This window comes from Hyperolius riggenbachi, chromosome 1 (assembly GCF_040937935.1).
Source record: "Hyperolius riggenbachi isolate aHypRig1 chromosome 1, aHypRig1.pri, whole genome shotgun sequence".
NCBI classification, from domain to species: Eukaryota; Metazoa; Chordata; class Amphibia; order Anura; family Hyperoliidae; genus Hyperolius; species Hyperolius riggenbachi.
This window is the reverse complement of record NC_090646.1, coordinates 122,465,590-122,479,207: the sequence shown is the minus strand read 5'-3', so window position 1 is coordinate 122,479,207 and position 13,618 is coordinate 122,465,590. Positions and strand designations below refer to the sequence as shown.

Here is a 13,618-nt window from a genome sequence, read left to right as displayed (position 1 = left end):
CTTTAAAGGGAAATTCTACTTTTCATTAAGATAAAGCAGTCTATTCACTCTATATACTGCTAGGATTAATGGCAAACCTTATTTCAGCTTGAGGCTGATGTATAAAGCTAGATGCAAAGAAAGAAGAAGAAAAGCAAAGCAAAAGAAGAATTCTAATTGGATGTTCTGATGCGTGTTTCCATTTTCTTCTTTTGTTTCCTTGACATTGGTTCTTGTAAACCAGCCCACATATATTTAAAGGAATAATTAAAGGATACTAGCCGACCCGCGGCGTAGCATACGCCGCATTAGAGGGCAGGAAGGGGGTATTGGGCACAGCGGCGGGGAGGGGGGTTGGACCCCCCTCACCTGGGTCCCCCATGTGCACTCCCCCTCCAGCTTAAGCTCAGCAGGACCCACCCCCCCTCACCTTGGTCCCCCATGTGCACTTCCCCTCCTGCTTAAGCACAGTAGCAGCCTCCACTATTAGTAAGTGGCAGCGGGCAGGGATGACTCACCTCTTCCGTGTTCCATCGTGCGTTCCACTGTCGTCACTTCCTGCAATGCCGCACACTGTAGTGGTGTAATTTGCCTTTTTAAAACAGAAGGAAATCTGCAATAATTCAGCTATAAGTGAACATTTGTGGTTACCCACAATGCACTGCTACCAAATATGAAAATTACCCCTTCTCCCCCTTGGTAAGCCAGGCAAGCAGAGCCGCTGGTGTAAAGCAAGCATATAGCTTTAAATTTTACACAGTCATATCAAACCCACATGTAGACAGCCTGTTTCAGACTTTTGGGCCTTATCAGTACATAGCAGGGATTGATACAGCTGAATGAGATAGGGCTTGGACCAGTACAACAGAGTAACCAAGCAGCTCAGGGTGACCCAAACCACTCGGGAATGTATAGGGGGATAAAAGGGACCAAAAAGACCTCCTACTAAAAAAAGCAAAGCTTGGTGTAATTTGCCTTCCTAAAACAGAAAGAAATATGCAATTACTCAGCTATAAGCGAACATTTGTGAATGCACCGCTACTAAATATGCAAATTATTCCTTTTCACCCTTAGTAAGCCAAGCAAGCCTATAGCTTTGAGTTTTACACAGTCATATCAAACCCACATGTGACAGCCTATTTCAGACCTTTGGTTCTCATCACTACATAGGCTATCATTCATAAAGCATTTCCGCATGCGGAAATGCTTAAAACAGCTGACTTTCCCGCACACGTAGCAAAATCTGCATTCATAAAGGCTCCTTCCGCATCAAAAGCTGACATTACCGAGCAGAGCGATAAATCACCGCCTTGTGCGGTGATTGTTGTAAAAAATCTAGCAAAACGTTAATTCATAAAGATCACCGCAAGCGGTGTGAGGTCGGGAAGTACCGCTCCCTCTGATGTGGCGATAACAATGTTAAGTGAATGGAGACACAGAGACCTCCCAGGCAGCTGCAGTAGAGCGGACTACGGAGAAATGTATCAACTCGGCAGCTTCCGTGTCTCCGCAAGCCTACCGCCAGCCTAGTTCGGGGAATCTCCGCACTGCTACCGCACCTGGATACTTTTTTATGAATCAGCAGCCAGCAGTCTAAAATACCATCAGCAGTGTTTTCCCACACTGATTCTCCATACCGACAGCACTTTCATGAATGATAGCCATAGCTGAGATGGATATGGCTGTATGAGATAGGGCTTGGACCAGTACAACAGAGTAACCAAGCAGCTCCGGGTGACCCAAACTTCTAAGAATGTATAGGGGGATAAAAGAGACCAAAAATCCCTCCTACTAAAAAAAGCAAAGCTTGGTGTAATTTTCCTTCTTAAAACAGAATCAAATCTGCAATAATTCAGCTACAAGTGAACATTTGTGGTTAGCCACAATGAACTGCTACTGAATATGCAAATTATCCCTCTTTGCCCTTGGTTTGATATGACACTACTTCTTCTTCTTGCTTAGACCAGCCCATTTTTCTTGCTTGGACCGCCCTGGGGGCAGGGCGATACTTCTTCTTCTTGTTTGAAGGTTGAGGCACTTACTCAATTATATATATAGATATGAGCCGAATCAAAGAAAATCAGATTAACTTACTTGGGTTTTCCCCTAAGAAGTCTATGGGCTTGATTCACAAAGCCATGATAACTTATCACGGTCTGCAAGCTTTATAGCGCACGTACATTTTTTTACGCGCAAATGCGCATTTTCGCCCTATGTGTCCCCCACCGCAGCTATGCTCTCTGCCAGTGTCCTAGGGTCCCCTCTGTAGTGGTCGCTGACCTAGCACAGTTGGCGGCTTCTGCGCCTGCACGAGCGTGTGACCATGAGTGGTGCATGCACTATGGAGGGGACCCCAAGAGACTGGCAGAGAGCGGAGCTGTGGCGAGGGACACATAGGGCTCGATTCACTAAAGCGTGATAACACAGTTATCACATGTTAAAGCTTTTCACGCGCAAACCATTGTGCGTGCGTGCGTGTTGCGCGTGAAAAGTCTAGCGCTTGCATGATAATTTTTAGCACGCCTACGGTGTTGCGCTTCACGCGATAAGTGCGCTTTTCACATGATAAGTACGGCGCTTTGTGCGTTAAGCAGATAGAGCGGGGGACAGGAGGATACAAACCACACTGCATGGCCACGGGACAGCTGCAGGGGGGGTGACTAAACCGTTTTCACCAAAGCATCCCTTTAAACCAAAACATTTTCAAAAATAACATGACAGAATGACGTTGCAAACTTAAAAAAAATAAAAAAAATAAAAAACATAAGGGACCCACACAAACCAACAACACTAAATTGCTCAGTCGCAAACCATTCTGAAGCAGGTGGTGATAAGCAAAGCTTTTAAAGGCAAAAAACAGCTGATAAATGTTAAGGAGCAATCATTATTATAAACACATGCAAGTTCTACGGTGATCACGCGCAAAGTTTCAAGCGGATCGCGTGATATTCTGTGTGCAGTTATAACATAACTGTGTGCAGTTATCTGCATTCCGTTCACGTGATCTGCAGTGATATCACGTGATACTGATGTTTATCATGTGATATCCCGCCTTTGCACGCAAAGTCATTAGTTATCGCGTGCAAACCTTTTACGCGCGTGAAATCGCGTACAAAAGCGCTTATCACAGCCATGATAAGCGTTATCACGCTTTAGTGAATCAAGCCCCTAGGCATCAAGGTAGTCAGGGAAGTAAATCTGATTTTCTTTTATTTGGCTCATGTATACTTTAAACTGCCATTTAATTTTTATTTTTTTTATTACACTCACTAAAACAGATGTGTTCATTGGATATAATATATAATAATGATAAACAGATGTGTTCATTGGATATAATATATAATAATGATAAACACAAGAATACATGAAAGAATGAGAAAGATCACTTTTATTAAAGGAGTATATTGTTCCGTTTCATTATTATTTTTTTATGACCTAACAAAAGTGAGTGTTTTTACAAACTGTATTTGAAATTCATTTTGGCTGCATTTTTTAATAAAAATAAATAAATTAATACAATGAAGAAACACAGCAACCAATCACAGATGACGAGATTTTGTACTGAGAGTTCTCATAGCTGAGCAGTTCTCATAAAGGGCTGGAAGGGAGAACTCCACTGAGTCCACATGATCAGTTTGATTAGCTGAGAGATCAAACTGATCATATACTTCTCCGTAATTTCCATTACATGCCAACATCACTAACCATAATAACCTACCCAGAACAACCAATGCTTTATGTATACTTTGGCTGCATGGTAAAGATCTGTCAACAGAATAAGTTATCCTGTATACCTGATTTAGAATATTAAAAACTAATCTGACCTTACGGAATAAAAATCTGCCCCCCCCCCGCATTGGAATGATCGCACAACATTAATGTTCTCACATGACATGCTGCAGCTCAACACAATAGAACACTGGCTGGATGTGAGTCTGTGACAAACAAACTGCTCACCCTCAGCAACTCCATTCCTCCTCAGTCAGGACAGTAGTGCTACCTCCTCCCTTCTGCTGTGCAGGTAAAATGAAACACTGTTGCTCTCCCGCCTCCTCACTCCTCACACAGTACAACAAGCTGCTTTTCCCCAATGATGACCTCTTCACTTTGCTATCCTCTCACTTCGCCTCCTACTCTGACTGCATGCTGTTAGTGTAAATAAAGTAAAAACATGATGCCCCTGTAATCTCTGACACTTGATACAAATGTTTCACCTTGCTTCATGAGAGAACCGCCCCTGATGAATCTGTGTCAAGGACTTTTTAATACATTTTGGCTATAGATAAAAATGAAAATTGGCCAGCATGCCCTGACTATCTTACCTGAACATACATCTCTTTTCCGTAGTAATACGGTATGCAGCATGCTCTGCTCTGTGACGTCTGGACTTTTGCCAAGACCTAGGACCATGCATTCTAATGTCTTGATCTAGTGATCTTAGGCCCCATAGACCAATATTAGGCCCTGTGAGAGCATTTGTGTGCTATCTAACATAAGCCTACATGTTCTGGAACTTGGTCAGATCTAACCAGTAGAGATACGGTAATGCCTCCTTTATTGTTCCAGTATTACTTCATCATGCATAAGGACTATGTTAGCAGGTAAGGCGGTCAGGGCAGTGTTGTACTCCAAGCACTAGCCCCACTGTCTGATTACAATTCCCTCTGTCCATCCACCCTACCCACCACTAGTTAAGGATTTGAACTGTGTGCTCCAATCTGTTAGAAAAAGAGCCATCATTAGCGATGGTTAATGAGAAGCAATTAATTCTGAATTGATTAGGGATTATGCTAATTTATGCAGCTTGAAAATGGACCAATCAAATTCTGCCATGAATGGATTAAAATGGCCCATGTTCAAGCTACCGTACATTAGCCATCCCAAGCCACAGTTGAGGATGACTTGTCTTTAAGGCAGTGAGCTTCAGGGCTGCCACTGTTATCATGACTCTATTATCACGCTCCTGTGCCCAGTAGCTTTCTGCGCATGCGTATTGGAGGAGCTTGAAACATGAAAAGGGTTACCGCCATGTAGCTGGCACTTATTTTATTAGCAGCTATCATATTTCTATCCTGACAGGTTCCTAATAATTCTGCTGGTATTGTGTTAGCAAGTGCAGAAGATTCTATCAATGATCTCTAAGCTGCAAGCTTTGCGTATACCGGGACCGATTTTCCAACAAAGGTGCAGAGAAAATTGGAGCTAAGGTAAGGCATTTACCCAAAGCAACCAATCAAAATCCTTGTTTCACTTTACAGCTGAAACCTAATAGGCAATTGGGAGCAGCTGCACTTTTTTGCTCAAGTTTTCTCTGCAGTTGCCTTGAAAAAATCAGCCCCTACATCTTTGCTTTATTCCTGCAAAAATAAAAACATTATTATTACTTTATTCTTTTTTTATGACCTGCATGTTCTTTAAAGTAATAAATATATTCTTTACACTACATGAAAAAAATAACACATTTCCTGTTTCCGATTTGTTTCAGGCTATAGCAACAGGAAAAATATTAACTTATACTTTGTATAATGTAGACATTTGTGATTTCACAAGTCGTTCTTGCTAATCTTAGTCACAGATGCATAGATGGAAGGTTCTGTATTACTAGACGCAAGACATAGCAGAGGAAGTGTTATTTGTCAAAAGTAGTTCAAATAATTCTGCACTGGTCAGAGATTCGTCTTCGTCTAGCTCTTTTCTTGGCCTGGTTCACAGCAGTCCGTACAGCACATTCAAACACTTGGTGAACGCCTCGATTGCCTAGGGCTGAGCACTCTAAATATCCCTTCGCCCGTACATCTTGAGCTAACTGTTTACCATCAGCAGGGCTGATACAAGGGACACGAATGTGATTCATCTCCCTCTGGTCAGTCTGGGTGGCCACCACTAAGACTGGAACATGAGGCAGCTGTTGCTTGACCTCAGAGATCCATTTGTTCCTCACATTCAGGAAGGAGGTATGGTTGGCCACAGAGAAGCACAGTAAGACGATGTCCGCATGTTGATATGAAATGGGACGGATACTCTTGAAAGCATCATTGCCTGATGTGTCCCAGAGTCCAAGGCTAATCTGGTTCCCATCCATGAAGACATCCACCCCTGTATTCTCATACACGGTTGGTTTGTAGGAGTCTGGAAAAGTCTCTGAAGTGAACCGAACAAGAAGTGCCGTCTTCCCAACAGCAGCATCACCCACCAAAACACATTTGATGGCATTCATCTTCCTACGCAGTTCAGGGTCTGGAGCTACACATTCAACCTGCAGAGTCCCATGGAGCCTTGACGGTTCACTCAAGGATAAAAGGCTATCGGCTCCTCCCAGATGCTTAATAAGCACACATCAGGGTTCATAGTGAACGTCACGTCTTCTGTACTTTCCCATTTGATGGTTCTGTGGAAAACAAAATAACATGAAATGTAGATCGTCACGTGAAATAAAAAATGCATATTCTTGTTTAAAAATAATACTGCATGCATTTTAAATAGTGTACATAATAATACTGTACATAACTGTAATGTGATATCTCGTGGACATGCTTGCTGTTACATAATGTGGATTTATTATAAAATTAAAATGTGCAAACACATAGTTGACAGAGGGACAGTTCCTCTTTCAAAATCAAACCCTCTTCTCTCTTCTTCTTATGTCCCTATTTTGGACTGATGTATAAATCTGCATAAAAACTGTATTAAGCCACTGAATGAAAAGTTGCATTGTGCTAAGTTTTATTTCAGATCGCAAAATTACTGCCTAGGAGGTAGGTAGGAGTTTAAAAAGTTTAAAAAAAATAAAATGTCTTTTGCTCATTAATATGCTGAAGGTGTGACACCACGGCATTTATTAAATTAACTTTTTTCACAGAAAATGATTTCACACTTTATCAATAAAATAGCTTTTAAGCCCTCAAGAAAATCAAAATAAAGATATTACCTTTTTTAATATTTTATAGAACTTTTTCAAATTCAAAAGTTATCTTGTAGATACCGGTAAGTAGAAATATGGGCCATATGCAATTAACTTTTTCTCCCAAGTTATCTCCTAGGAAATAATTTTTATATTCTCTTGCTTGTTGATGACTTAAAAGGCAGTTTATGACCAGGTATGAAAATATCATCTAGGAGAAAACTCAGGAGAAAAAATGAATTGTCTCCTGGAAGAAAACTCAGTTGAAAAGTTGTGTGGTGAAGGAATAACTGGAGATGTGACTGGAGGGATGGTGAAGGTGTGACTGGAGGGGCGTCCTTTGCCCAAATATGTCTGCGCTAAAAACTCATCTCAGAAGGCTGGGCGATTCACAAACACAACAAGAGATCAGATCATTAGTTTTCAAAGGCGTAACAATAGACCCTGCAAGGGATGCAGCTGCAGGGGGCCCCATGGGGGGGGGGTGAAGTTTATTTTCCCTGTCCTGAGAGACTGACAACTTAAGGGCACAGAGAGAAAAAACGTTTTGCTCTCTGCACAATTGTTCTATTGACTGTATCTGTTCAGCCACTAATAAGGAACCATACAAAGTTTTGTAGACAAAGATTTGTAGACAGTCCCTATTCAGAGTGCAGCAGGGTCTTGTGTACAGTGCCCTGTCCCAGCTTCTACACCCCCTCCCCAAGTGCTGTGCACTGTAGTGATGCTGCAGAAGGCTGCAGAGCTAGTTCTGCCCCATCAGAGATGGACAGAGTGAGTGTAATAAGCTGAGACTGGGAGCACACCCGTCTGTCGGTTTTGTTTATGTGTTTTCTGCACAACATGGGCTTGATTCACTAAACCATGATAACTCATATCACGGCCGCACTAGCGTTTTCGTGCGCAATTTCGAGTTTTGTGTGGGTTTTTCGCACGCAATCGCGATCTCTCGCAATCGCGAATTTGCGGCTGCTATTGCACGCGAAAACACTAGTGCAGCCGTGATATGAGTTATCACGGTTTAGTGAATCAAGCCCCATGTGTGTCTGTATATGTGAAAACCTGTACGATTAATCACAGAAGCTAACGTAATTGATAGAGAAAATGCCTGCAGTGCTTCACTGTGCATACTGTCTGTATGGGGAAAACACCTTCAAGTGTGCTCTAGCCAACTGAATAACATTGGTCCCAGTGTTTTCTAGTTATGCCCCTGTTAGTTTTTGCTACAACTTTTTTAGCACATTTACTTTTTGATGCTCAACTAACCCGATCATTTAAAATGTTACTGAATAACCACTGCTGGCTTCCTTCTTAAAAAGGTGTCAGTTTCCTGTTATGCTGACCATCTGATTATATACTGTATGTCCCAGAATAAGTATACAGATCAAGGGTTTTGTCTCCACCCCGACTTAACTTGCTATAACCAGAAAATACTGCAATAATGTCATTAGTGATACAACAAGGAGGAAAGTGTCATTTATAGAAGATCAGAAGTGTCTTTATTTCTCTCAGCATAGATTTCCTTTCAGGCACAGGTCCAATACATGCTGGAGGTGGAAAAATATGTCAGCCTCCATATCCCTCTCACGTTAGGTTCCTTTTACGCCTGGAAGTTTCAAAAAGATTAATGCTTCATTGGTGAAAACACATTGCTAGCAGCTAATGACAGAGCAGAGGATTGGCTGTTAGTACACATCACATGATGCGGAGCAGAACTGCATTGGAAATAGGCAATTTTTGCTACTTTGAGGGCGGAGTAGGTATCCAGGTGCGGACTTGTGAAATAGCATTTCTCAACCACATAAATAACTTTCAGTGATATTTAGAGATGCAGAGATTATATTTTGCATATTTAGTGACCATTTATAAAGTGGACAATATTGAACTCACTAAGCATCCACAATGAATACTGAAGATGGACACACAAAACAGAGAGTGAACGCCTGTGTGATTGAGCTTTCTCCTGATAGGTCACTACATGAACTTGATGCTCTATTTTTGGGCAGCATGCTCATTTCTGTGAAGGGTGAGGTGATGGGGGGGGGGGGGGGGGGGCAACAACCATGAACAAGTCAGAGAATCCAACCTGCCCAATCACTTTTTCCCATTGAAAACAGTCTAGGAAGTTGGATGAAGGCTACAAATATCAAATCATTGTCTGATCTGCCTATGAATGGTTGGACTTAGCAATGACCTTGTAAGATCTGCGAGTACAAATACTTTATATGTAAGTGCCTCATGTTTGTTTTGACGCATAATGCGTTTACATTTGATGGTAGGTGGTACTAAGAGCTGTCGGGCACAGCCATGGGGACATCGATGTCATGCACGTACGCCAACTTGTTTTTGGCATGGTGGGAGGAAAAGCATGTGTATTGCCCTGATGTACCCCATGGTAGTTGCCTCAGGAGATGGTCCAGAGTTGTAGATGATATCCTGGTGTACTGGTCCGGAACATGTGATGCCCTGAAGCAGTTTGTCCAATATCTAAATGATGGGAAGGAGATCATGCAGTTTACATATGAATGGAGTGAAGAGAAAGTTGCATATTTAGATCTGGAATTAATAATCAGTGAGAATAAGATAATTTCAAAAGGATATAGGAAACCTGTGAGTGGGAACCTTTCCCTCCATAGAAAAAGTTATCACCCGGAACATACCTTCAAGTAACTACCATATGGACAATTCCTTAGGGTGAGACGAATTAATACTCGACTTGAAGATTTACGTGAGCAAGCAGAAGAATTAAAGCAAAAGCTAGAAGTGAGAGGGTATGAGGTGGACAATCTTGATATAAATAGAGATGCACTTGGTCCTTTGGGTTTGAACGACCATTTGGACATGGCTTGTTTTTTGGATCCTTAGTGAGAGTAGAGTATATCTAATGTTTAATGTGTAATTAAGTTAGCTTGCATCCTAGTCCAGAATTCTTTAAAGTGTTTTTAATGTATCCATTGTATTTCTAGGGGGCAATATGGAGAGGAATTGTATGGTGCTAAATGAGCTGTGATGGCTCAAGAAAGTTAGGAAATTTTCCCATGATGCCACTCCTCTATACAAATGAAAAAGGATCCCCTGTAGACACTATGGGTACTTTGGTTTTTATATTTAGAACCTCAATAAAAATGTGTTTTAACAAATAAGGAGAAATGTCCATTATAACATCTAATATGCAGAGCCTTTTCCTACATTTAGCACCATCTTGTGGTGAATCTGCATATGTCCAAGGGCATGGACTATGCGGGAACCACTGTGGAGCGCACATCACTTCCTGTCAGATGGTCGCGTGGCACGCTAGCGGTAGTACGCGTGCGCGCTGGCCGAAGTGACGTGCAGCAATGTCACAAGCACAGCATCGGGGCGGAAGCCCGATAGTTTAAATTGCCCCGGCATGGGATATCGCTTGCTCACGGAGCCTCAGAGGAAGCTTATATTAAGTGAAGCGGTTGTCAGGCGGACCGCTGATCCCATATTGCTCCACGGCTGTCACGTCAACAGGGTATGTTAATCAAATCTGCAATGCTATTTGCTGTAATGGATGTATAGTCATGAGGGCTGTTATTAAATATATGAAGTCTATAAACCTTACACTAGTGCCGGGTATTCACTCTACTTTGCATATAGAATACTGTCTATTGTTTCTACCCTGAGCACATTGAAGGTGCATACCCTACCAACTGTATTCTGGAGGTGCCCCCCTGAATTCCTAGGCAACGCAGTGTCAGCCACTTTCCTTTTTCTCTTTTTGAAAGGACTTGGCAATGACCTTGTAAGATCTGCGAGTTCAAATACGTTCTTTCAGCTTGATTCCTTGAAATTCTGGCACTGGCTGTATGATAAATGCCTAGGCACTAGACCAGATTGTGAGAGAATACCCCCTTATGAGACAGATACAGTGATAAAAACTTTACAGAATTTGGAATTATGAATGATTTTTCTCTGCTACAATTTCAGGTGATGGATATTAGAGAAGCTATAAACAAAGGCAGGATGCTGCACCCCCTCAGTGAAGGCAGAGATGGATGCTTGGGTGCTCATCAGAAGGGTGTCTAACACCACAATACAGCAACAAGCACATCGCAGGCACACCTATTTCTTCAGAAGTGTCTGTAGTTCATTTAAAGCATATCCAGTGTTTTAGAACCTCCCTGGGCTCTTCCTTTCAGGATTTGCATAAGAAAATACACTGAGATACACAATTTTAGCTATCATTCTTCTCCTAAAAAGTACCTTTTTGAGATTTTCCACAGTTTTATTTTATGTTTATGTTTTTTTAATCTATCATTGTCTCTGCTCATTGACACAGCCTTTCAGGTATGTCAGAGCTACAATCTATGAACGATTGACCCTTTTTATCTCTTCCCTGCTCTGCAAAGGAAATAGGCTGTAATTCCTTATCATTAAGGGTTACGCTATAGTCTGCGATTGATTAGCATTTTTTTTAAATCACTCCCATTCACTTTCATTAAAATCGCAGTAAAAATCGTGGAAAAATTGGCGTACGCGATTGCGAAATTGCAGCAATTGTTCCTGCGATTTTAATGAAAGTGAATAGGAGCGATTTTAAAAACGCTAATCTATCGCAAAATGCTCAGAAAAGCGGTTCTAGTGTGCTTGGGCCCGTAAGCAGAGAAAGAAAAAAAGGATTACAGTCTAGTTATTTGAATGCTTGGCACTGTTAATACACATTTATTTCATTAGTTTATGTTCACCTCAGTATTCCTTTAAGATAACAGTAAAGGACAATGGTGGTTAACAACTTCACCTTGTAACTCTAGAGTCTCAGGTCTGATTTCCTGGCATGGCAATTTTACTGGTGCTTTTGACATCAAGGTAGTGAGTTTTGCACAATTAGCATAACCCACATTACCTTGCTAATGCATATGGTAAGTTAAAGAGGAACTTCAGTCTAAACAACCATACTGTCATTAAGTTACCGTACATTAGTTATGTTAATTAAAAAGGATAGGTAATATAATCTCTTACCCACCCTGTTTTGAAAGAACAGGCAAATGTTTGTGATTTCATGAGGGCAGCCATCTTTTTGGTTGAAAGTAGGTGACAGGGAGCATGAGACACAGTTCCAACTGTCCTGTGTGCTGATCACCCCTCCTAGTTTATAGGCAATGTGAATAACAACATAGGAAATCCCATCATGCTTTGCACAGCATCAGGAAAAAAAAAGCCCGGGCAGTTTTCTTTGATGGGTGGAGCTTAGCTAAAAATGCAGCTAAAAATGATGCTTTGGTAAGAAAAACAAGGTTCTGATGCTGTGAAACTGTTAAAGAAACACCAAGCCTTTTCAGTTCTGCTGAGTAGATTTTTAGTCCGGAGGTTCACTTTAACCATCATTTGCTGAATACGCTCCCATGTGTTTTGAGTCTGTGGAGTTTTTCCCATGCCCCAAAAACCTAGCAGTGTGTTAACTGACTTCCTCATCACACCGGCCCTATAGTGTAATGAGGGCAGAAGATTGTGCCATTCTGAGGGTCAGCGAAAGCGTGTGAATTGTACTGTGTAATGTGTTACTCTATAAATTGTACTATGTGTAGTGTTACTTGCACTGTTTGCACTTGCCAATATGCCTTGTGTCCACAAATAATTCCGGGTGCGGCGCCTGTCGCACTTGGCGAATAAAGTGATTCTGATTCTGATTCTGATTCTGTTACCTTACAAATAAACACCCTAAACATACACAAGTTACTATAATTCCTCATCTTAGCCGTGAGGTTTCTCTTGCATTGCCTTTCCCTAAGGGCTCATTTACACCACTGCGCTTCTGTCCGCTTTTTTTCAGCTGATTTAAATAAAACATTTTAGGATGTGGCAACTAGGAAAAAAATATGTTTTGAAAAATAAAAATAAGTAAAAAAAAGCATTGCCACTATTCAAACACGTGGAACTTTGGGCTTCATTTACCGGCGGGTCCAGTAGCCTGATTGTCATTGGCCCTGTATGCTGCCTGTCAAGCAAAGTGCAGGAATCTCATACTTTGAAGCTAGTGGACTACACAGGGCTCCGGGAAGGTTCAGTGGAGCACTCATTAAGTGTAACAAAGTGCCCTTTACAATATTTGAGCGCAGTGTAATTTCACTGCACATGCTATGGCTGCATAGCTTGCGCAGGGCATTATAACACTCTCCGCTCTCATTAGTGAATCAAGCCCATTGTTGGTAAAATAATCATGTCCAAGCAAATTTGAAGGAAAGCAATACATTTCAAAGGCTGATAGGCAGATAGACCCCTTTAAATAAAATGTAAGTAGGCGCTGCTCAATGAAGATTTTTGGGGTGATGCTGGCAAGCAAATGCTTATTCTGACACCTGTCTGGTTCCAGTCAGAAAATCTGACTAATGTAAAACAATCATTTATTGAAGTGTCAGTCCAGCAAAATGTAGCTTAACCAGACAGCTGTACAGTTACCAACAGTGGCATGTGTTTGTGTCACTGTGCCTTTAACATCGGAGGTAGGTGGTGGGGCACTAGGATGACCGATGAAGGCCATTTCACGTCTCTAAAGACACTTGGTCATGCTAGGTCAAGTCTGAAAATATATTGTAGTTCACATAGCAATGCTCCTAATGCAAATTGGCTGTAGCTGATACAATAGAGTATATAAAGATCAATACCAAATCATCATGCTAAGGCTGGGCTCACACTATGCTGGCTCCAGTAATGTATCCAAATAGTAGCTGTACAAGGCTAAGTTCACACTGGGCTTTGTTCCCAACATGACCA

General features: G+C 41.6%; 1 protein-coding gene across 1 annotated transcript in view; it reads right to left on the bottom strand.

Annotated features, from left to right (window-relative positions):
* Nucleotides 1–3,340: 3,340 nt before the first annotated feature.
* RHOH (ras homolog family member H) overlaps nt 3,341–13,618 on the bottom strand; it is a 68,834-nt gene continuing 58,556 nt past the window's right edge. The window contains exon 2 of the mRNA XM_068268101.1: nt 3,341–6,367. Coding sequence (XP_068124202.1) covers nt 5,627–6,196 — 570 coding nt within the window. The 5' untranslated portion in view covers nt 6,197–6,367 and the 3' untranslated portion in view covers nt 3,341–5,626. The remainder of the gene's footprint in view (nt 6,368–13,618) is intronic.